Genomic DNA, 25718 nt, shown 5'->3' on the forward strand with positions numbered 1-25718 from the left:
TGGACAAGGTTAGGTAGGATAAGGCAGACAAGGCTAGGCATGACAAGGCAGGCAAGGCTAGGCAGGACAAGGCGGACAAGGCTAGGCAGACAAGGCTAGAACTAGATCCAGATGAGGCAAGGCAAAACAAGGCAAGCAGAGCAAGAACTGGATCAAGACAAGGCAAGAACTGGATTCAGGCAAGGCAGGCAAGACAAGAACTGGATCCAGACAAAACCAAGCAGGACTGGAGCAGGAGACAAGGCTGAGCTGGAGCTTGAGACAAGACTAGGCTGGAGCTGGAGACATGGCAGGGCTGGAGAAGGTAAGGCAGGAACTTGGAGACAAGGCAAGCAAAGCTGGAACTTGGAGACAAGGCAGGCAAGGCAGAAACGTGGAGACAAGGACATGAAGACAAGGCAGGCAAGGCAGGAACTTTTCTCCCTATAGCAGTTTCCCAGATGCCCTTATCAAAGGCACAACCTCCGACATCACAGGAAGGCGTTCCCAGAGTTTGCACTGCTGGCCCTTTAAAAGAAAGGCTTCCTGTGTGTGCGCCTAGGAGGACTCAACCCTGCTGGTGCAGCACAGAAGGTGGAACACTGAGCCAAAGGGCACCTCAGAGCATCAGGGATATTCAAGGCCCAAGAAGAGTTCAGAACCCCATCCTGAAGCAATGGAGGCAAGTTGAAGTAGGAGGCACAGCAAAGCTGTGACATCGAGTAACTTCTGTATGAATGCCTTAGGCCATTCTTTAGGTTGCATAACTGCCCCTCTAAATCTTCTATATTGTTCAGCTGTAAGGCCTAGGCAAGATAAAGTCCCCAATCCAGGGGTTGTACCAGCTGCTGCCTTGACCTATCCAGTCTGCATCTGCACAAACTGTTCTGTGGCTTGACTCTGTTCTTTCAGTACCGTGTTTCCCCGAAAATAGGGCATCCCCATAAAATAAGACCTACCGAGGTTTTTGGTGCCCTTAGAAAATATAAGGCCTCCCCCGAAAGTAAGGCCTAGCAAAGTTTTGTTTTTCCCGGTAAGTAGGGTCCCCCCCCCCCCCTGAGATCGCCGGGCCCCCCTCCGTCGTTCTGAAACTAACCCCCCACCCGAGGTCGTCCCCCCCCACCCGAGATGGCGCCCCCACCCGAAGTCGCCGGACCCCAACCCCCTCTGTCGCTCCGAAACTAACCTGCACTTAAGCCTCCTTTCACTTTCCTTCCAGTTCGCAGCAAGCAGCAGCAGTAGGAGGGCAGGCCACTCCTTCCTTCCGTGTCCCGCCCTCGCCTGACGTAACGTAACGTCAGGCGAGGGTGGGGCTCGGAAGGAAGGAGAGGCCTGCCCTGCCCTGCTGCTCCTGCGAACTGGAAGGAAAGTGAAAGGAGGCTTAAGTTCAGGTTAGTTTCTGAGCGACGGAGGGGGGTGGGGTCCGGCGACTTCGGGTGGGAGCGCCATCTCGGGTGGGGGGGGCGACCTCGGGTGGGGGGTTACCGGTAGTTGCAGGAGCGACGGAGGGAAGGTGGGCGGGCCAACCGTGTTTCCCCGAAATATTAAGACATCTCCTGAAAATAAGACCTAGCGCCTTTTGGGCGCAAAAATTAATATAAGGCAGTGTCTTATATTCGGGGAAACACGGTAGTTCTAGTAAGAGTTGCAGCTTTCTCAGTCTCATTTCTAGTGCTTGCCATAACATCAATTTGATTTTCATCCAAAACATAATAATGAGACATTGTTGCTCTCTTTTATTGACACCATAAAATTTGGTTATGATCAAGGTCTTAATGATTTTATGGTTACACTCAATATCTCTGTGGCCTTTGACATTGTTAATCATGCAATTTTAATTGATTGATTAACTAGATTGTGAGCCCACTAGGGACAGAGAAACTACCTGCATACAATAAATGTAAATAGTTTTGATTGTACCACTGAAAGCTGATATATAAAATCCCTTTACCCTTTAATTAGTTTGGGGATTGAAGGGAAAGTTTTAGCGTGGTTTAACTCATTTTTATTCAATCGACAATATAATGTGAGGCAAGGGTTTGACACCTGGAGTTGGTTTATGATTGATTCAGGAGTGCCTTAGGGATCTGTGTTGTCAGCAGTTCTTTTTAATATTTACATGATGCCCATTTGAAAGCTGTTATTATGTTTAGGGCTAAATTATAGACTTTAGGCAATGACCTTCAGTTCTTTGTTCAGTGGAAACATTTATTAATGCAGCAATAGAACATTTGATCTATTGTATTACTTGTATTAAAAATTCATTTCTTCCAACCATTTTTAATTGAATATGAAAAGAACTCAGATATTAATTTTTAACTGCCCTGAAAATATTCAACTTGATCAATGTAATGTTCCCATTTTGAAAGAGGTCTGTTATCTAGGGGTATTGTCAGAGTCATCTTTATCATTGCATCCTCAATTTGAATCTGTAGTTAAGACTATTTTGCTATGGATGATCAGAAGACTATCAGGTTTATTTGCGAAAGAGAAAGACGCCCAATTCGACCCAATTTGGGAAGATGGGCGCCTTTCTCTCATGAGCGCCCAAATCTGTATAATCGAAAGCCAATTTTGGGCGTCTCCAACTGCAATCTGTCGCGGGAACGGCAAAGTTGACGGGGGCGTGTCAGAGGCGTAGTGAAGGAGGCCAAGGAGAGATGGGTGCCCTCGGCCGATAATAAAAAAAAGAAGGGCGCCAGAAGCGAGAATTTGGGTCACTTTTTCTGGACCCTTTTTTCTCACGAACAAGTCCCCAAAAAGTGCCCCAACTGCCCAGATGACCACCGGAGGGAATCGAGGATGAGCTCCCCTGACTCCCCCAGTGGTCACTAACCCCCTCCCACCCAAAAAAAAGAACTTTAAAACCTTTTTTTTCCAGCCTGTATGCCAGCCTCAAATGTCATACCCAGCTCCATCACAGCAGTATGCAGGTCCCTGGAGCAGTTGTTAGTGGGTGCAGTGCACTTCAGCCAGATGGACCCAGGCCTATCCCCCCCCCTACCTGTTACACTTGTGGTGGTAAATGGGAGCCCTCCAAACCACCCCCAAAACCCACTGTACCCACATCTAGGTGCCCCCCTTCAGCCATAAGTGCTATGGTAATGGTGTAGAGTTGTGGGGAGTGGGTTTTGGGGGGGATTTGGGGGGCTCAGCACCCAAGGGGAGGGAGCTATGGACTTGGGAGGTATTTTAATTTCTTTTTAATTGTTACAAGTGCCCCCTAGGGTGCCCGGTGGGTGTCCTGGCATGTGAGGGGGACCAGTGCACTACGAATCCTGTCCCCTCCCAAGACCAAATGCCTTGGATTTGTTCGTTTTTGAGCTGGGCGCCTTCGGTTTCCATTATTGCTGAAAAACAATAACACCCAGCTCAAATCCGCACATATCCGATGCATTTGCCCGGCACAGACCATATTATCGAAAAAAAAAGATGGCCGCCTATCTTTTTTGAAAATACGGTCTGGCCCGCCCCTTCACGTACCCATCCTCGGAGATAGACACCCATGGAGATGGGCGTTCGTGTTCGATTATGCCCCTCAAATATTTTAGGCTAGTTCTCCAGAGTATATTCGTGTCTCATTTTGATTATTCTAACTCTTTGTACCTGGGGTTACCAGCCTATGTTCTGCATGCATTGCAGGTGGCATAAAATGTTGGGGGAAAGCTGTAATCAAGACATTCTAAGTATGAGCACATTATATCTGTTATGTATGATCTTCACTGGCTCCCTGTGGTCTGGCAGATTTAACTTAAGGTTCTCCAGTCAATCCATAAGGCCCTGAGTAACAGAGGCCCATTGATCATAGCTTCAACATTATAGACGTCTTGTCCTCCACAGACATTGCGATCAATGGATAAGAATCTAATGGATGTAATGAGCATATATGAACTCAGAAAACAAACTTTTCAAATGTGAGGCCCTCAGTTATGGAACGCATTGCCTAATGAATTATGCAAAATAGAGAAAATGTTGACTTTCCATATACAGCTAAAAACATACCTGTTTGACTTTTTCGACCAATTTGGCAGTAAAATAACTCACTTGGGAACTGAAATGAGGCATGACTTCAAGGTTAATTGCTCTTACAGTGCTGTTTTTTTTTTTTAATTATATTGTTTAACTTAAGTTTTGTTCGTATTTTATTATGTTGTATGTGATTTATACTCTTAGACAATCACATATGTGTATCTTGAATCTGCCACAAGTTTTGGATTGAGCAGAATAGAAATGTTTTAGTAATGATATCAAGTAGTTTAGACATTTACTGGCAGAGAATATTTTGACCAGAGAGGTCAGTTGAAGGAAGATTAAAGTACTGTTGCACATGAGATGGGTCAACCACAGAGCATAATTCCTGTACAAGTTACTAATATTTTAAATGACTGGTGTAGGATACTGCAGTTATACTGTTTGGGACATAGTGGAATAGATAACAGTGTTCTATTAATCAGTTGTACCATGGGATTCACATTTGAATATTCCATGATGCTTAATGCATTGGCAGATTGCTACAAAAACCATTAACTGATTCCACTAATTAAATTTCAATACACTGCTCTAATATTTTGAAATCAGCAAGAATGTGATCCTGACCTCCTTATAGAAACAAGCGCACTTCCTACAAAGTGTGTACACTTTGCTGTAAATTAATTGGATTGTTCATTAGTATTTATATTAGTATGTTTTTGCTTATCTGATAAATATATTTGAGAAACCAAAACATTGAAAATGCACATAATGGATTTATTAACCATTATATTTTGAAAATACACAATAGTTTTTTTTTCTCTTAAATTGTAGGTCTTAAACCTGTTTCTGGCCTTGTTGCTGAGCTCATTTAGTTCCGATAACCTTGCAGCCCCCGAGGATGATACTGAATTGAACAATCTACAGATCGCTGTGGGAAGGATGGAGAGGGGAGTTGATTATATTAAAAGAAATGTACGCGAGTTCTTTCAAAAAGCTTTTGTTAGAAAGCAGAAAGCCTTAGATGAAAACAAACCACTTGAGGACCTACAGAACCAGAAAGACAACTGCATTTCCAACCATACCACTGCTGAATTGAGTAAAGACCTTGATTATCTGAAAGACGGCAATGGAACAACAGGCACCAGCGGTATTGGAAGTAGTGTGGAAAAGTATTTAATTGATGAAAGTGATTATATGTCATTCATTCATAACCCAAGCCTTACTGTAACAGTGCCAATAGCTGTCGGGGAATCGGATTTTGAAAATCTAAATACGGAAGACTTTACCAGCGAGTCAGATTTAGAAGAAAGCAAAGAGGTAGGTCTTCTTATATCTTTATATAAATTCCATTTTAAGCATTATTGAGTCTTGTATTCAGTATTTGTTTACTTGTGTGGCTTTTAGCTAGAAGCTTGCATTAACGTTGTTTTGAATAGCTCTTTTTCTTTTAATACCCCTTTATTATTAATATATGAAGACAGAAATATTTATATACTCACTACCATTCACTGCTACAGGTTTCTGGATTTCAGTCTTATCAATAGCAAAAGCTATTAGGACAGATATGAGGTGGATCATTTTCAAAATATTTTTTAAAAAATATTTTGAAAATGATCTTCCCCTTATTATCCTTTGAATATTTCTCTTTCTCTTTGTGAATAAAAGTACCTGCACTATTTCTCCGTGTAGATAATAGGTATCTTAAAGGGATGGGGCCCAGGGAAAGATGGTGTCAGCAGATAATGCATAGGGATTTAAATTTGGAATCATTGCACGTGCTTGCTTTGTACTAACCAGCCTCAAATGTTTGAGTAGAGATATGCCTGCAAGGAAGGCACCTATGCTGAAAACTGCTCTTCTTTAGTAGCAAATATTGAGTACTAACAAACAGGTAGAAAAACCACTCTGAAAACTAGAAGGATACTTGGGTGCATAGGGAGAGGAATGGTCCACAGGAAAAAGTAGGTGATGATACCCCTGTATAAGACTCTGGTGAGACCTCATTTAGAATATTATATATAGTTCTGGAGACCACACCTTCAAAAATATGTAAATAGAATGGTGTCAGTACAGAGGGTGGCTGCTAAAATGGTCAGTGGTCTTTGTCATAAAGCATATAGGGATAGACTTAAAGATCTCAGTATGTATACTTTAGAAGAAAGACTGGAGAGGGGAGATATGATAGAGATGATTAAATACCTATTCGGCTTAAATTAAGAGACGGAAAGTTTCTTTCAATTGAAAGGAAGGTCTGGAATGAGAAGCCATAGGTTGAAGGTGAAAGGGGATTGACACAGAAGTAATCTGAGGAAATTACTTCTTCATGGAAAGGGTGGTGAATTTGTGGAACAGCCTCCCACTGGAGATGGAGGAGATGAAAACAGTATCTAAATTCAAGAGAACTTGCGACAAGTACATGGGATGTCTAAGGGAATGATAAGGAGAGTAGATGGCATAGATGGGCAGACTGGATAGGCCATATGGTCTTTATTTGCCTTCCTTTTTCTATGTTTCTATGTACAATTTAACAGATAAAGAAGATCTTATCTTGAAGTTTATGAGCTGATAACTTATGAGAGAAATTGTATAAATTAACAGTTTTTTACACAATTAAGTAGGCATTTATAAAATTACTGGCCAGTGTATGTCCATAAAAGTAAGTACTGAAAACAAAGACTATGCTCATATCACTCTTACAGGCCCTGTACCAGGGGCGTAGCCAGCCTTCCGTGGGAGAGGGGTCCGAGCCCGGGGGGAGGGGGCACATTTTAGCCCTCCCCCCGGCGCCGCCCCCCCCCACCGCCGACATTGCCGCCCCCCCTCCCGCCGCGAACCCGCCGCCGCTGCAGTCTACCTTTACTGGCGGGGGATCCCACTCCCCGCCAGCCGACGTCTTCTTCTTAATCGCTTCCCGCTCTTCAATTTGTTTGCTGACGTCCTGCACGTTGTACGTGCAGGACGTCAGACTCAGAGAACAGAACTGTTCTCTGAGTCTGACGTCCTGCACGTATAATTACGTGCAGGACGTCAGCAAACAAATTGAAGTGCAGGAAGGACTGAGAAGACGTCGGCTGGCGGGGAGTGGGATCCCCCGCCAGCAAAAGTAAAGGTAGGCGGCGGCGGGGGCGGGTTCGCCGGGAGGGGGGTCCTGGGGTGAATCTGCGGGGGCCCCGGCCCCCTCAGGCCCCACGTAGCTACGCCACTGCCCTGTACTACTATCGACTTTGCCTACAATTCAGTGTCCACATTCCACTCGAAGACTCTGTTTAACTCTTAGGCATTCTGATTGACAATCATCTGACCTTTTCTAATCATATCTCTTCTATAGCCACCCGGTTAATGTGTGAGGCTTTACCACTAAGTCAGTGGGTGGCGGTAAGGTCTCAGGCCCAAAATGGATGCGCACCAATGTTTATTTTGATGCACGTCCATTTTCAACCAAAAAAGAAAGGCAGGTGCGCTGAAAAATGGACTTGCGCGTGTCCAATACACGCGTCTAGACTAGCACAGGCCTTTTTCAGCCACCTTAGTAAAAGGACCCCTCTGTTTGTCAGTTAAAGGCAGTATATCAATTTACAAATAAATGAAAAAATCATTCTATTCAATAAAATCTTGTACTGTAAAATTAATATTCCATTAATAAACATGTTACTTTATATCAGCCCAAAAAGTTTCTCTTTGGTACAGAATAAATAGGAAGTAACATTTTAACAGGACATTACTTAACAGGGATTCTCAAACCCATCCTTGGGACCTCACAGCCAGTTGAAGTTTCAGGATATTCACAATGAGTATTCATGAGATAAGTTAGCATACACTGTGGTTTCCAGTGTATGCAAATTTCTCATGTACATTAATTGTGGATAATCTCAAAGCCTAACTGTGTAGGACAGATTTAGGGTTCATTCCTATCCTAGTACTGCAAAATCAAATTGTTCTCCTTCCTTTTCCATGTTCTAAACTTTTAGCAACTCCAGATTGTTGTAGGCGCGCAAAGTAGAGACACTCATAGGACTATAATGGGTACGCTAATTTTTAGTGCATGCTAAAAAGTTAGCATGCCTACAATGTAGCATGGAGGAGTTAATAGAACGGAGGTGCCCATCTCTAAGAGCGGCCATCTCCGGGGACGGCCCCGGGAAGGGGCGGAGCCAACTGTATTATCGAACAAGATGGGCGGGTATCTTTCGTTTCAATAATACAGTCAGGGCCGGCCAAATCTCAACATTTAGGTCAACCTAAATGTTGAGATCGCCGGACTTAGAGATGGCCGGCCTCGGTTTTCGCCAATAATGGAAATCGAGCCCAGCCATCTCAAAACCGGCCAAATCCAAGCCATTTGGTCGTGGGAGGAGCCAGCATTTGTAGTGCACTGGTCCCCCTCACATGCCAGGACACCAACCGGGCACCCTAGGGGGTACTGCAGTGGACTTCACAAATTGATCCCAGGTGCATAGCTCCCTTACCTTGGGTGCTGAGCCCCCCAACCCCCCCCCCCAAAACCCACTGCCCACAACTGTACACCACTACCATAGCCCTTAAAGGGTAACGGGGGGCACTTAGATGTGGGTACAGTGGGTTTTGGAGGGCTCCCATTTACCGCCACAAGTGTAACAGGTAGAGGGGGGATGGGCCTGGGTCCGCCTGCCTGAAGTGCACTGCAGTACCCACTAAAGACTGCTCCAGGGACCTGCATAGTGCTGTGATGGAGCTGGGTATGACATTTGAGGCTGGCATAGAGGCTGGCAAAAAAATGTTAATTTTTATTTTTGGGTGGGAGGGGGTTGGTGACCACTGAGGGAGTAAGGGGAGGTCATCCCCGATTCCTCCGGTGGTCATCTGGTCAATTGGGGCACTTTTTTGAGACTTGGTCCTAAAAATAAATGGACCAAGTGAAGCCGGCGAAATGCTCCTCAGAGCTGGCCTTTTTTCTATTATTGGCTGAAGTCGGCCATGTCTTAACAACACCCCCGTCCCGCCTCCATTCCACCTTCCATACCCTGTGGAAATGCCCACTTTAACTTTGGCTGGCTCTGCAACGGAAAGCAGTTGGAGCCGGCCAAAATTGGCTTTCGATTATACCGATTTGGCCGGCAATTTGTGTCGGAAGATGGCCGGCCATCTCTTTCAAAAATAAGCAAGACAGTGTCCCATTGATTGTCCTTTTTCCACCAAGTCTCTGAGATACTATTGTAACTACCTCATCATTTAGTTCTATGTACCCTAACTCTCCCATCATATTTTTTAGTTTTCTAGCATTTGTATACAGGCATTTCAAATTGTGTTTTTTTTTTCCTTTGATCTACAAGCTGCTTAGAGGTTGAAGGGAATAATTCACATCCTTTATCCTGCTGTCTCATTAAGCACACCTAGCTTACTTTCAGCATTTTGTTGAAACCTCTCTACTAGGATTCCCTAAATGTCCTGTTTCAATAGTGTCTTTCAAGGGTACTCCACACCGACCCATTTGATGTAGTATATCAAGATTTTCAGAAAGCTTTTGATAAAGTTTATTTATTTAGTTTATTTATTCATACTTGCATCCCACAACTATCCAAAAATGAGTTTCGGTTCAATGTGGCTTATATTTAACAGTTGTTAGAGATTACATTGATTCAATTACATTTACAGGGTTGGTTAAGAGACTTCTGAGAAAATTAATAAGTCATGGGAAGGAGTCAATGTCCTTCTGTGGATTAGGAAATGGTTATTAGACAGAAAACAGAGGGTAGGGTTAAATGACCATTTTTCTCAATGGAGGAGGCTGAATAGTGGAGTGCCACTGGCATCTGTACTGGGAATGGTGCTATTTAATATATTTATAAATGATCTGGAAAACTGAATGATGAGAGAGGTGATTACATTTGCAGATGACACAAAACTATTCAAAGTTGTCAAAACACATACAGATTGTGAAAAATTGCAGGAAGACCTTAGGAAACTGGAAGATTAGGCATCCAAATGGCAGATGAAATTTAATGTGGACAAATGCAAAGTGATGCACATTGGGAATCATTGTCACCTGATGCTAGGGTCCAGCTTAAGAGTCAGCATTCAAGAAAAAGATCTAGGTGTCATTGTAGGCAATATGCTGAAATCATCTGCCTAGTATGCGACAATGGCTAAAAAAGCAAACAGAATGCTAGGAATGATTAGGAAAAGGATGCAAAATAAGACCAAGAATATTAAAATGCCTTTGTATTGCTCCATGGTGCTACTTCACTTTGAGTACTGCATTCAATTCTGGTTGCTGTATCTCAAAAATAATGCAGTAGAATTAGAAAAGGTTCAAAGAAGTGGTGTAGAACAGATAGAGGTGAATCGATTTTTCACTTTTTTAAAAAGTACAAAGACCATGGGACACTCAATGAAATTACATGGAAATACTTATAAAACAAAAAGGAGGAAATATTTTTTCACTCAACGAATAGTTAAGTTCTGGAACTCGCTGCTGGAGAATGTGGTAACAGCAGTTAGCGTATCTAGTTTTAAAAAAGGTTTGGATAAATTCCTGGAGGAAAAGTTCATAGTCTTTTATTGAGATGGACATGGGGGAAGCCACTGTTTGCCCTGGGATTGGTAGCATGGAATGTTGCTACTAATTTGGTTTCTGCCAAGTACTTGTGACTTGGATTGACCATTGTTGGAAGCAGGATATTGGGCTAGGTGGACCATTGGTCTGATCCAGTATAGCTATTCTTATGTTCTTATGTAAGGAAAACATAAACAATAAAAAAAGCAAATACAATATACATCACAACAGTGACGTACCAAGGGTGTCAGCGTGAAGGGGAGTGCTCTGCTCCCGCTCTCCCACTCAAAGACCGCTGGTGCTGCAGTCCCCAGTCCCCACCTGCCTACCCTCAGCTCCATCGACACCCTTCTTCTCTCTGCCACCTGGCACCCTGCCTTAAAAAAAAATCTCTGAAGTGGTGGCGCAGTGCCTCGTGTCTGCGTGTAAAAGAAGCATATCGCCTTGTCGGGTCTTCCCTCACTGTGTCCCGCCCTCGCGGAAATAGGAAGTTACATCAGAGGAGGGCGGGACACAGTGAAGGAAGGCCCGACGAGGTGATCCTCTTTTTTTACACGCAGACGCTGAAAATGTGGACCCTAATGCAAGGCATGTGGATGAAGGGGACTGGAACTGAGGGCTGATAAGGAGGGTAGGTGTGATAAGGGGGCTAGTACTGGAACTGGGGGCTGAAAAGGGGCTGGGGCTGAAACGGGGTACTGGGGCTGAAAAGGGGACAGGGAGAAGTGGCTGGGGCTTAAGCTTGGGACTGGTGGGAGAAAAGGGCTGGGGCTGAAACTGGGGACTGGTGTGGGGGCTGAAAAGGGGACAGGGAGAAGTGGCTGGGGATGAAGCTTGAGACTGGTGGGAGAAAAGGGCTGGGGCTGAAACTGGAGACTAATGGGATAGTGGGGCTGGAACTAGGGGCAGGTGGGATAATGGGGCTGGAACTGGGGGTCGAAAAGAGGGGGCAGAGAGAGAGAGAGAGAGGGAACAGATCCTGGATGGAAGGGGGAGCGAGAGAGAGGGCAGACCCTGGATGGATGGGAGAGGGAGTGCAAATGGTGGATCAAAGGGGCAGAGAGAAAGGGCAGACAGTGGTTGGAAGGGAGAGAAAGAGCAGACAGTGGATGGAGGGGGGAGAGAGAGAGGGCAGACAAGGGCAGATGGTGGATGGAAGGGGCAGAGATAGAGGGCAGACGCTAGATGGAAGGGAGAGAGAGGGCAGATGTGGATGGAAGGAAGAGAGAGGGCAGGCAGTGGATGGAAGGAGCAGGGAGAGAGGGCAGACATTGGATGGAGGGGACAGGCGAGAGAGAGGGCAGACACTGGATGGCAGGGAGAGAGAGAAGGCAGACACTGGATGGCAGGGAGAGAGCGAAGACAGATGCTGGATGGAAGGAAGACAGTGAAAAGAAGATGAGGAAAGCAGAAACCAGAGACAACAAACTGTAATATATTTTTTATTATTTTGCTTTAGGATAAAGTAGTATTGTAGCTGTGTTAATAAATGTTTATAAGTAGAACATGGAAATAAGGTGATCTTTTTATTGGACTAATTTTAATACATTTTGACTAACTTGTATTAAACTTGTATTAACTTGAACAAAACCCCCTTTCTCAGGTCTGGATAGGATACTGTAACAGCACTATTCTATATTGACCTGAGGAAGGAAGTTTTGGCCTCTGAAAGCTAAATGTATTAGTCCAATAAAATGGTATTATTTTATTTTTTATATTTGTTTTATTTCAATTTGTTAATTTGTAAAGTGGTGATTGGCATTTGTTAGTTTTTTCATCTGCTGTCTTTATATTTTGCACAGTACTAGGGGACATTTTCTGTTTCTGTGGTGTTGCATTGTATGCAGAGTCTGGCATCTTGGGGGTTCAGTTTAATTTTTGTCTAAATAGAAAGTTTATGATTACTTATTCTATAGTGGATTAGGGTGTTTCTGTGTTTGTGAAAAAGACATGACTTTCAGTTGGCATTGACTGTGCAAGATAGACGATCTGTACTATTCTGTCTGGTTTCGTTTTATAATAGGTGAATTGATGTTCTAGTGCTCACTGTAGTGTTTAAGGTGCTTTCCTTTTCCTTGTGTGACTCATAGAAATTACTGCTTATGGTATGGTAGAATTGCTCTATAGGTCCTGAGTGTTTTGTATTCGCGGTATGCCTAGTACTGGATTTTGGAGGGGGGGTGTTAAAAAATGACCAGCCCCGGGTGTCAACTACCCTAGCTACGCCACTGCATCACAGTATCTTCATATTTAACAATATTGCTCCGCTATCTGCAAATAACTCCCACCAGCCAATCATTCAAGAGAATGTTCTAACAAAAAATTGTGTCTTCAATAATTTTTTTTTATATGGCCAGGAAGTGCATTCCACAACGAAAGTAGTAGCAGCAGAGGCTCTGTGCATGTGTGTTTGCATCATGGACAGTCTTGAATATGAGGGATCTGATGTTGTGTGATATCAGTAGTGGAGGCAGAGCTGCTTCCTCTTCTTGATTATTAGTAATTCTCCACTACAGCCAAAATGCCCCAAATCACCTCCATACGGCTAGCAGGCTCAAACATGAGATATCTGATAGTACGTGACATCAGTTATGACTCTTCTCAGCCCCAGTCTCAGTAATGCTCCACTGCAGCCAGAAAGCCTGGAATCACCTCCTTACTGTTCAGCCCTGTTTTAACACCAAGTAGCCTTCCTCTCCTCTACTAAACAGTATAATTCCAAAGCACAGCCAGCAAAATTGAGTGATTCATGCTGTTTGTGGTACCCACATGTAATTTTGGATAACTGCAGGGTAACTGGATGAAAATAATTCTGCATATTGTACTACATCCAATTCTTCTACAGAGGTATAATTTAGTATAATAAAATGTGAATAATGTGTCACTAGTTTACTCAAAAATGAAAACATGTTGGTATTTAATACATATAAATACCTCTGTGACATCATTTCTATTTTTAGTCTTATGTATACTACCATATCTATACCATATATATACTGTGTTAAAAAAAATAACTATACAAAGCTTTTTTTCTGTAGAACTCTGTGAAAACATGAGCAATTTCAATAACATTTGGGATATATCATCCTGAATAAATTTGTAATAAGCTTACTCTTGCGCTGTCCACCTCACCTAAACGACATTGCCACCACTTAGCAATTATCATCATGAAATGCACAGACGCTATTTTGCTTTAAGCATAAACAGTTACCATGGCTTTTAGTCAGGAGTATCTGATCCTTAATAAAAATTTGTATCTGACTTATTCTGTGCGGAGCCAGCATTGGAGATAAGAGCCACTGTCCTCCTGAGTCATGGCTGCAGGGTGTGGCCAAAGAGGCATGCCCAACAGGGCACGCCAAGCCCCTTGAGAGCCCCGGTGGAGTCTTGGTGAGCTGGGACATTTTTTTCGCATCTCCAGATAGTTAGTCTTATCCTTCTCCTTGGTTGAGGTACTGTTTGCTTTTTTTTCTTTTGAATGTTTGGCTTTAAAATGGGGACGTGGAAGGCTAAAGTCAAGCATTTGGGGGCCAGTACTCCAGCTACACCTACTCCTGGTCTAATTGAAAAACGTCTGTTACTGCTGAATAAGAATCCTCCCTCCTCCCCCTCAGCTGTGAGAAATGGGGGGAAGATTTTCCCCTTAACCACCCAATTCTTCCTATCCCCTCTCCCATTGGGTTTTTGTCCCAGGAAGGTTTTTCCCCTGAAGGGAGATCTGTGGCATTACAACAGTCAAATTACCACAGATGCTTCAGTTTTCTACATTGAAAGCTGTAGAATTTCCTAGTGAAGTCCTAGTGGAAGAACCTGGAACTTCTCAATTTTGTTGTTAGACGTTTTGAAAATGGTGAAACGAACTGAGATAATGTTAAGGGGGTCCAGTACAACAGCTCTGTGAATTTTTCCAACAAGTGGTCTCTAAAGTAGATGAATTGGACTCTAAAATTCAACATGTTGATACTCCCCCAAATTCTATATATGGTGCCTTAAGATGTGTGCGTTAATTTGGCTGTGCAGCCAAATTACACATACAACTTAATTGATTAACAAGCTAATCAGCACTGATAATTGGTACTTAGCCAATTGGGGCACTAATTGGCTTTAATTAGAATTTATGTGCACAACTTTCTAGGCGTATTCTATAACGCAGTGCACATAAATTCTAATGTGCAGAATCAAAAAGAGGGACATGGAATGGGCAGGTTGTGGTTGTTTCAAAAATTTATGCACGCTATTAAAGAATACACCCAATCGCGTAAATATTTAGGCCTGGTTTTAGGTGGCCTAAGTTGGTGCATATGAGCATATTCTGTAAACTTTGCTTGACTTTAAATATAGTTTATAGAATCATGCTAATCACATGGTTTTAAGGCAACAATTTTTATGGCGCCATATATAGAATTTCCCCCACAGTGAGTAAGAAGTTAGAAGCTCAAATGAATGTTGATCAACATATAGGTACATAGACAATTGGAAAAATAGAGAATCAGTTTAGGGCTACTAATTTGAGATTTCTAAATTTCCCAGTGTGTTCATTGTTATCTGCAGAAATACTTTAGTGGAAATATCTCAAAGAAACTTTGGTTTTGCATAATGTATGGTTTTTGTAAAGTGCTATTATGTGTCAAAAAAAGTGGTGAGGGAGACTCAGGAAGAGTGGGCTCCAGATGTTTTGTCAGATGAGATGGAGAATTTGACTGCCTTTTTAGAGTCTTCTCAAGATGACATATCTTCTCGGTCTACTCTCCTGGTTTCCTTCTCTTCAGAGGTAGAAAAAGTTACTGTCTTGAAGCATTATTTTAAAAAGAAAGATTTTCTTTTTGTTGGGGGAAAATACATTTTTTTCCTGATATTTCTAGGGTTACTAAGTTGAAGAGGAAACAATTTCTTTAGTTAAAACCAAGGGCATTTTTTCCCTGAAATGTCCCTCTAAGGGCGCTGTTTACTAAGGTGTGCTAGCATTTTTAGCACATGCTAAAAATTAGCACGCACTAACCTTGTACATGCCCATAGGAATATTATAGGCATCTACACTGTTAGCGTGGAGTAAAGACGCTAGTGCAGCTTAGTAAACAGGGCCCTAGATGTTTAATTACTTTATTGGATGTCAAATTTGTATTCTTTGAGCTGGATTTTGGATAAGGAAGCTAAATAAAATCTGTGTGGGCGATTAGTTTAATTGAATTCCAGGTAGAAATGACTATGTACGCTGATCATAAATAATGCTGTTTTCTTATTTTTATTCTTTCCTTTCTTAACGTGGACTAGATTTTTTTCTTTTGACGTGCTTTGCTGTACTTTAGTTTATGAAATTATAATAAAAAATAAATTTGTATCTGGAGAAAGGTAATGGGCTCAATTGATCTCCAGTCAGGAAGTGGCAGGGCCCAATCAGTTTGCACTGAAGACAGTATTGTGAAAATTGAAGAACCAGGTAATGAAATGATGCAATTTAGGTGAAGTGGCCAGTGTGAGTGTAGGCTTATTGCAGATTTATTCAGGATAATATATCTTGCTGGCAAAATTTAAATGGGATAGAAATAGGAGAATACTCAACTGAAGGCCTAGCTGATTAGATGTAGCTGAATATTTACCTAAAGGTAAATGACTTTATCCTACTTTTGAATATTAACCTCTTTGTATTAAAATGAAAAACATTGTTTTGTTCTTTAAAGTGAATAAATATGCTCACTGGCATTTAGCCAATTGTGGTTAGTGATATTAAAGCCACCAACAACCACAAGCTGAATTAGACCTGACTATTCAAAGCTAGGCTTAATCCAGCACAGTCATTGGATATTCAACTCATGTATGGCCACCAGCAGATATTTAGACCAGTGCCCAGATAAATAAGAGGATAAAGTAAGGATATCTTTTTTACTGTCCTAACTTCAACCGGGCACCTGAATCCTGATTCCACTGCTGAACCACCATAGCACTAACTGGAGAGCGTTGCAGTGGACACAGATGATATTTTCTAAACCTGTTCAGTTGCTTGTTATTTGATCATCTCTCAAGTTGTTTTGAGGTTAGAGTTAATCCAAGAAGACAGGAGGAGGTGAAGAGCAAATCCAAGAAGACACATGGTGTTTGCTGATCGGTTGGCTGTTCTTTTGTTCTCTCTGTGGATTAACTTGCATACATAAAGGAATTATTCAAGCCTATCAGCTTCTTCTCAGAGAAAGTTGATTGTGACCCCTGAGGCAGGCGCTTTGGCGCTGAAACACGGACCGTGTCGGGTCCTTGATATGAATTTTCTGAATAAACTGGTTTTTTATATCATCTCCCTATTGGTTTGCGCATTTGTCAGCCTCTACTTTTGCTGTTTTGCTTTGAGGTTAGAGTTACCAGATGACTCCAGATCATTAGGGAAAGACAGCCTGAGTCACTCCACTGAATGCAATAGAGGTAAAACTACTGATTCAGCCTGTCCCTGATGACCTGGAACTTCCTACAGTAGTTCAGAAATGCAAAATTATGGATCCTCAAAACTTTGGAACTTGTTGGGCTGCAGACACAGATAAATTTGAGATGATTGACTGATGATGGAAAATCATTGTTAGATGTTTGGCATAAGACTTTTTACATTGCTTTGGAAGAAGTTACTCCTAAGAAGACTTTTGCTGCTCACTTTTAGTTTTCTTCAACTTTGGGAAATATGAGAGTTTATTGGAGAAGATTTGTTTCAGATGAGAATAAGCTGGTTTATGACAGTTTGTCAGTTAGTTATCAGAGATAGTTATGGCAAAACACATTTTTGCTTAAAAAAAACAGCATTTTTTTGTACCCGGTATCCAGACAGGTTGACACAAAAAGCTTAGGTCCACTCCCAAAGGTCCATGTTCTGGAGCCATCTTTGTGGGGAAATTCCCTGATAAACACCCTTGATGGCAATTGAGATTTATTGGGGCTACAAAACAGTTTTGTTTTTTGGGGTCCATAGCTCAGGGTGGAGGCAGTTTTCTAAGGCCCTATACAACTACCCACTTATCAATCACACTTCCACAGCAATCCACTCCTTAGTGAGGGGGGGTTTGGAAATAATTCCACAGCACACACTGATATTTAATTGGAACTCCGTGAAACAATTTGAATCAAACAATTGCTATACAGTACTTCTCTGAAGTAAACTGGTGGTAATTTTTACAGTTCTTTCAAGATGATTAAAACGACAATTTTCTTCTCTTTCCTCTGACTTCTCTGAATCAGAGGCACACTTGCTTTCTGTCACCTTTTGAATTCCTCCCTTTCTTAGCTCTTGGAGAATACTTCTCTTCCCAGACCACAGCTGTGTTAAGTTACGATGGGTCCTACCCTCCATCTTGGCTTCTGTCCTGTACCTCTGGACTCCTTTCGCTTGACATTAGATGACAGGAATAGTTCATGGGGAAAAGCCTCCAGTTTCTCCTGTTCCCCTGGATCTTCTCATCCAGACTAACATCAACTGACTCACTTCAACTGGGAAATCTTCCTCTACCCTGGCCACTACCCAAGGGTTATAGCTGGTTTTCCTATGCTGCGTGACTGAAGTAGTCTTAATGGGACCCACTGTATATGAGGCCTGAGACTCAACCTGCCTGTTGGGAGACAATAACAAAGGAATAAAATGACTTCCTGCTTTCTATTTTGGGACTTGACTTTTTTCTTTGCCCTTAGACCAGAGTAGTTCTCCAGAGCTCATCCTTAACAAGGCCTTTGAACTGTTTGTGCTGGGTGTCAGAAAAGAAGCAAAAGACTGTTTTCCTCCAAAACTCGGGCCTTAAATAACCTAAAGAATCAACTGAACCCCTCTCCCGAACACATTGTAGTTAGGAAACCAGCAAGAACAATTGTAGGACTCTTTAATTCCTATGATGCTTCCAGTGCAGTTCCAACCTGAAAGGGAAGAATTCACCCTCAACTATAAATGCTTTAGTGACACCTGAGTCGCACTTTGAATTGTTTTTATAGTGTTTTGACGTGGTTCAGGCATTACTCTGTATACTAAATAAGCCCCAACAGGGCTTATTTAGTATACACAGGGCTTTTTTTGAGGGGGTACTTGGGGGTACTGAGTACCGGCACCTTTTCCATTGTCTGCTAAAATTGACCCATGGTCCCCAAGTTTTAATGAAAGAGCTCAGGCCCTGCAAACCAATTCTGCCTTGCCATAGATTCTGAGACTGATTGCGGGGGGCCTGGCGTTTGTGGAGTTGGACCCTCAGTGATCACTCCACCCCTGAAGGGTGGCCTGGCATTTGAGTACCGGCACCTTTTTTGCTAGAAAAAACGCACTGAGTATACAGTTCAGTGTGCAAGAATTTGCTGGACCATTTTTTAAAGACACATTGAGCTTTGTCTGCTGATAATGTTTGCATTGCTGGGAATGGAAATTCGCCAGGTCTATTATGGGAGTGCAATCTTTCTCCCAGGAACAGCTGGAGAGTAGCAAGAAGTGGCAAAATGTTGACCTTGGGATTGAGCTTCAAATCAAAGACATAATAGCTATCACAAATTCCAACTGCCTGTTGGATGGTTGTCCCAGGGTGCTAAATGCAAAGTGGAATTTAATGGGTTCAATGTTGTCAGTGCTAAGTGCATCATGCTATAATATATGGGTACAATGCCACATACATTATAGCAAGCATTACCATTTCAAACAATTTCAGGGTTTTACAATTAAACATGCAGTTTTGGATAATCATCAGTACAGGTTCCATTTAGCACACAATATTAAATCCCTTTTGTATTTTTCTTTGATTGTGCTGCTGAGAGATTAAGATTCTAATAAGCAGGATCTTAATAGTATTTTTAGATATATATGTTGCTTTGTTGATTTTGTATGAGCAACTACTTTGATTCATATCTGGGTCCAAATATTATTTCATTGTTTAAATTGTACCTTCTGAACTATTTTCAACAGATACAGTGAAATGTGACTCCTTATACTGGGTGTTGCAATTAGGAGTTCCACAAGGATCAGTCCTTCCATAACATTGAGTTGAATCTATTTGATAAGCTTTTACATAAATATTATATTGATTATCAAACATACACTGCTGATATTGCTAGATTGCATGAAAGATCCTGAAGCATCTTTTGCTAAAATGGCAGCCTGTGTGATGATTGGGGTAATTTTTCTGGTTGGCTTAATATTAATAAGTCTCTCTGGGGCCCTTTTACAAAGGTGCAGAAGGGCTAATGCACAGGTAGCGCACGTCCGATTGGCACTACCGCGGGGGTAGCGTGTGCACCTGGCAGTAACTCCAAGTTTGACGTGTGCCAAATCCAGCGGTAGAAAATAATTTTCTATTTTCCACCGTGGGGGCGTTCCCGACAGTAACCGGCAGTGAGCCCATGTTGGTGTGTGTTACATGGTTACCGCATGGGTAGTGCGTGAGTCCTGCTAGGTAAATGGGTGACGGTAAGGGCTCAGGCCATAAATAGGTGTGCACTAGTTGTGCACTAGTTGCAGGCCCATTTCCTGGCCCATTAAAAAATAGCCTTTTTCCCAGCCGCGGTAAAAAAATGGCCCAGTGCTCACCTAAAAGATGCTCTCACACTACCGCAGGCCACTTTTTACCGCTCCTTTGTAAAAGAACCCCTGATTAATCGTGATATTTCTGTGGTTATTACCTAGTGTCTGCTAGTTAATAATGTCCAATTTCCAACATCACTGTATTATAAGGAAAAGGATCATCGGAGATTGTTCCTTATTTTTTTCTTAATTGTTGATGTTGACTCTTTGGTTTGGACCTTTCTTGTACTGTATAGTTAATAATGTTTAGCTTCCTGTGAGATTTGGGGTGCATTATTTAGGTGTACTCAGACCCCTAATATTCAGCCAGCGGTGGTCAGCGTTTTTTAAAACGCTGATGGTCGCAGGCTAAATTATGCCCCGATATTCAGTGTCAGGCCATGTCCAGGCACCTGCACTGAATATCGGGGCATAAGTTTGGGTGAGCAGGCTGCTGGACCTTATGCAGGCCCAGCCGATATTCAGCCGAGCCTGCATAAGAAAGTTATGCAGGCCCCAGCTGAATATCGGGCGACCCACATTAAAAAAATGTATTTTCTCCCTCCCATGGCAGTGCAGTCCCCTACATCATTGCACCCCCCTGAAGCTCCACTCCGTTCTGTAGCACTCTGTCTGGATAGCACCACTCTGCCCCGCCCACTCCCCCTCTCCAACAAAAAACTCATCCCACTTCCACCTTCCGGTCAGGATAGGACCCTTCCCCGGGGCCTACCTGACCTCCGTGGTGGTCCAGCGGGGCATCGGGGGCAGGAGCAAATCCCCATTGCTCCTGCCCCTAGTTACAGCTTCCTGAAAATGGCTGCCAGAACCTCTCATGGCAGCCTCGCGTATTGCTTTTGAGCTGTCCTAACTTCACCCACTTAGCTTATGCGGGCCTCGGCTGAATATATGCCAGCTCTCGCATAAGTCCTGGCTCCTCCCCAGCACTGCCCCTTGGCCCGCTCCTGACCAACCCTCTTTTTCGAGGGCTGGTCAGAGGTGATATTCAGAGGCACTCTCTGCTTTAGTGCTGCTGAATATCCGCAGTTGGGCGGTGACAAGTGATTTAAGCAAGCAGGAGAGGCTTCCTGCTTAAATCACTTTTAATGTTGGCCTCAATTGATTCTAAGTTGTCCTTTAAACCCCAGACAAACTCTGTTGTAAAAAGTGTTGATTGAAACCTTATCTTTCTTTGCTTGATTTTCACTGATGTGCATTCTTTTTTAAATACATGCTTATGAATATAAAAAGGGTCAGAAAATGTGTGCATGCTGAAGAGCAGGTTCAAGAATAAGTATATAAATTCACTGGAGTAGTTTTCAAAACAGAAGTATGTGCATATTTTAATTATAAAAATTAACCGCTATTTGGCAGACCTGAACTAAATGTATAATTTATCCAGATAAAGAGCTGAATATTGCCACTATCTAGATAATTTCTTGGTCCACCTTCACTCCTCCCTTAACCTGGTCCACAAATATACAGTGGGGGAAATAAGTATTTGATCCCTTGCTGATTTTGTAAGTTTGCCCACTGACAAAGACATGAGCAGCCCATAATTGAAGGGTAGGTTATTGGTAACAGTGAGAGATAGCACATCACAAATTAAATCCGGAAAATCACATTGTGGAAAGTATATGAATTTATTTGCATTCTGCAGAGGGAAATAAGTATTTGATCCCCCACCAACCAGTAAGAGATCTGGCCCCTACAGACCAGGTAGATGCTCCAAATCAACTCGTTACCTGCATGACAGACAGCTGTCGGCAATGGTCACCTGTATGAAAGACACCTGTCCACAGACTCAGTGAATCAGTCAGACTCTAACCTCTACAAAATGGCCAAGAGCAAGGAGCTGTCTAAGGATGTCAGGGACAAGATCATACACCTGCACAAGGCTGGAATGGGCTACAAAACCATCAGTAAGACGCTGGGCGAGAAGGAGACAACTGTTGGTGCCATAGTAAGAAAATGGAAGAAGTACAAAATGACTGTCAATCGACAAAGATCTGGGGCTCCACGCAAAATCTCACCTCGTGGGGTATCCTTGATCATGAGGAAGGTTAGAAATCAGCCTACAACTACAAGGGGGGAACTTGTCAATGATCTCAAGGCAGCTGGGACCACTGTCACCACGAAAACCATTGGTAACACATTACGACATAACGGATTGCAATCCTGCAGTGCCCGCAAGGTCCCCCTGCTCCGGAAGGCACATGTGACGGCCCGTCTGAAGTTTGCCAGTGAACACCTGGATGATGCCGAGAGTGATTGGGAGAAGGTGCTGTGGTCAGATGAGACAAAAATTGAGCTCTTTGGCATGAACTCAACTCGCCGTGTTTGGAGGAAGAGAAATGCTGCCTATGACCCAAAGAACACCGTCCCCACTGTCAAGCATGGAGGTGGAAATGTTATGTTTTGGGGGTGTTTCTCTGCTAAGGGCACAGGACTACTTCACCGCATCAATGGGAGAATGGATGGGGCCATGTACCGTACAATTCTGAGTGACAACCTCCTTCCCTCCGCCAGGGCCTTAAAAATGGGTCGTGGCTGGGTCTTCCAGCACGACAATGACCCAAACATACAGCCAAGGCAACAAAGGAGTGGCTCAGGAAGAAGCACATTAGGGTCATGGAGTGGCCTAGCCAGTCACCAGACCTTAATCCCATTGAAAACTTATGGAGGGAGCTGAAGCTGCGAGTTGCCAAGCGACAGCCCAGAACTCTTAATGATTTAGAGATGATCTGCAAAGAGGAGTGGACCAAAATTCCTCCTGACATGTGTGCAAACCTCATCATCAACTACAGAAGACGTCTGACCGCTGTGCTTGCCAACAAGGGTTTTGCCACCAAGTATTAGGTCTTGTTTGCCAGAGGGATTAAATACTTATTTCCCTCTGCAGAATGCAAATAAATTCATATACTTTCCACAATGTGATTTTCCGGATTTAATTTGTGATGTGCTATCTCTCACTGTTACCAATAACCTACCCTTCAATTATGGGCTGCTCATGTCTTTGTCAGTGGGCAAACTTACAAAATCAGCAAGGGATCAAATACTTATTTCCCCCACTGTATGAATAATATTTGGCCATGGAATAACTGCAACAGCCTATTACCATATGGTTTTTTTGAACATACGAGGATAGTCTAATTATACATTCATCGGTGAATGCATAATTGCCTTTGAATATTTGTGCCATAGAGTATAATTATTCATTCATATCAAAGATTACCAGATCAACCAATAAAACTCCTACAATATCAAGTGCAGAGTAAAAGTAAGATTTTTTACTTTAGAACTCAACATACATGAAAGATTGTATTGAATTTCCTGAGTCACATATAAGTAACAATAGACTCTCTCCACTGCCATACAATGCGTGAAGCAACACAAAACCTTGCAATTGGAAACTCATACCAGTCCAAGAACTCAAAGTGGACCAACCCTACCTAAGATGAGTTAGCACTGCAAATACTGTGGAACACCCAGCACACCTTCAGTTGGTAAAAGAGAACATGCTGAACTGCTACTCTTTCCTATACAGAATCCCTCACCTTGGCTACACTTAGAAAACACAAACTATCACTTACTAAAGAATAACAAACTACGCAATAATTGGAAACAAATATGTAGAGAAAAATTAAATGATCCTCCCCCCCCCCCCAAAAAAAAAAAACCCCAAGCACTCTGTGAGCAGTGACATTACCAATATTCATCTCCTCCTGTACTGACCAAAATACAAAGCAATCTCAAAGTAACACAATCTTTTTCTGATCATAAAATTTTTCCAATTGGGTTAAGCCTGGGCTCTTTGCCAGTTCCTCTTGTTTGCTTTCTCTGAGTTCTTTTCCAAGATCTCATTTCCATTTTATTTCTTCACTTCTCCTTCCTCCTCTACATCTGATATTTTTCTCCATTTCTGTCATCTGCCTTTTCATCTACCTAGAGCTAGATTTCATTCCTCCTCCTTTCTCCTCTACTTTTGTCTCCCTCTTTTCACCTTTTACCTATTTATCAACTTTGTATTTTCTACTCTTCGTTAGTCCTCCCATTCCCCACATCTCTCTCATTACTTCCCCAATATTCCCTTCAGCTCTATTTTTCAACCAATTACTAAGTCCCCCATTTCTGCCTTCTTTACTGAACCCCTCACCAGGCTTAGCTCCTTACCTGTTACTCATCCCCTGTCTGCTCTCTCCCTTTTTCCTCTTACCCTCTTATCCTTGTTCCCATTCCCCCTTTTACCTCCCCCATTTTCCACTCTCTCACATTTTCTTTCTCTCACACCCTCTCCATATCATTCTTTTCCTTTTGACTGCTTAACAATAGCCATGAAAATTAATCCTTATAAATAATGGTGATTTAAAAAATTATATGGAATATTTATTTGCAGAAACTAAACCTGTCCAGCCCATCTGAAGGAAGCACGGTTGATATTAGACCTCCTGGGGAAGGAGAACCAGTAGAGGCTGAACCTGAAGAAACCATTGAACCGGATGCTTGTTTTACAGAAGGTACCAGAACAAATCCTGTCTATAAATTTTATCATTGCATTTTACAGTTTATGCTAGGTTCTCGAAACAAATCAGCTACTATTTGTGCAGTCCATTCATGCTTTAAAGGAGTACTTCATAACTGAAATTTCCAATAAAAAGCTAATAGAAATACAAATTCAGCAGTGAGTTGAACAGCCAGCTGCTTAATTTGTATTATTTTTTCTGCTTGGTTATTTCTTTTGTAAAAATGTCTACATATTACTTATTAAATCAGTAATATGATTCTTCTATGGAACATAGGTTTTCATTGTAGCATAAAGTGTAGGCTGATCTCAGTGAGTATTTTTTAATTTGTTAATTGCCTGCTATTTATCCATATATTTAGTGGTACATTTATAAGCATACAAATATCAATGAGCTAAAAATTTATATTTTTAACCATGGGTTATGTATGTGGCATGTATACTGTGTATTGCATCTACAGCTTGCGTAGTTACATTTTTATGTGTACCTGGCTGTCAGCTGTATGCACTAAATCAAATGTCCCCCACAAAATATTTTATCTCACAAGAGGGGTACCAATCAAAGCCAAAAATGGCCCTAATAAATGTTTTAACACATTTTTATTAGATGTTAGATGATGTTTTCTAAAAAAAGCTTCCATTTATATTAGGTTGTATGTTGTATCCTCTCTATAATTTTATGCACCGCTTAGGACCTATTTGGAGTAAGTGATCAACAAATACTTGGACTAGATTAGATTAGATTAGAAGAAAGTAACCAGTCAGAAATATAGAGGACACTGCAAGGAAAACAGCAAAGGAGAACATGCGAAAAAGTAACTGACACTTCAAAAAAAGAGTTATAAATACAGGATACTACTGGCAGATGTGCAAGAGAAGCATAACCTAAAACTAATCAAAAGGGAAAAACTGATGACAGTGGATCCTTGATATTTTTGGGCGCTTTAAGGATCCTTTTACAATGCCATGGTAGAGCTACCGCGGCATTGTTGCGCATCAGATCGGGACTACCAGTGGGCTACTGCAGGAGTGCAATGGTAGTTCCCACCCCCAGCATATACCATTTCCGGTGGTAATTGGGCACCTAAATAGGTGGCGATAAGGGCTCCCCCCCTTCCCGGAAATGGCCGCGCACCAATCCCTGTGTTTAGCACAGGGCCGTTTGGGGCTGAAAACAAACTTTTACCCACTGTGATAAGAGGGGGCCTCAGCGT

The 25718-nt window shown here is 42.4% G+C and overlaps 1 protein-coding gene across 1 annotated transcript in view; it reads left to right on the plus strand.

Moving 5' to 3' along the window:
* LOC115474187 (sodium channel protein type 2 subunit alpha-like) overlaps positions 1-25718 on the plus strand; it is a 335664-nt gene that overhangs the window by 225373 nt on the left and 84573 nt on the right. The window contains 2 exon segments of the mRNA XM_030209540.1: positions 4783-5268; positions 24379-24499. Coding sequence (XP_030065400.1) covers positions 4783-5268; positions 24379-24499 — 607 coding nt within the window.

This window comes from Microcaecilia unicolor, chromosome 7 (genome assembly GCF_901765095.1).
Source record: "Microcaecilia unicolor chromosome 7, aMicUni1.1, whole genome shotgun sequence".
Taxonomy (NCBI): Eukaryota; Metazoa; Chordata; class Amphibia; order Gymnophiona; family Siphonopidae; genus Microcaecilia; species Microcaecilia unicolor.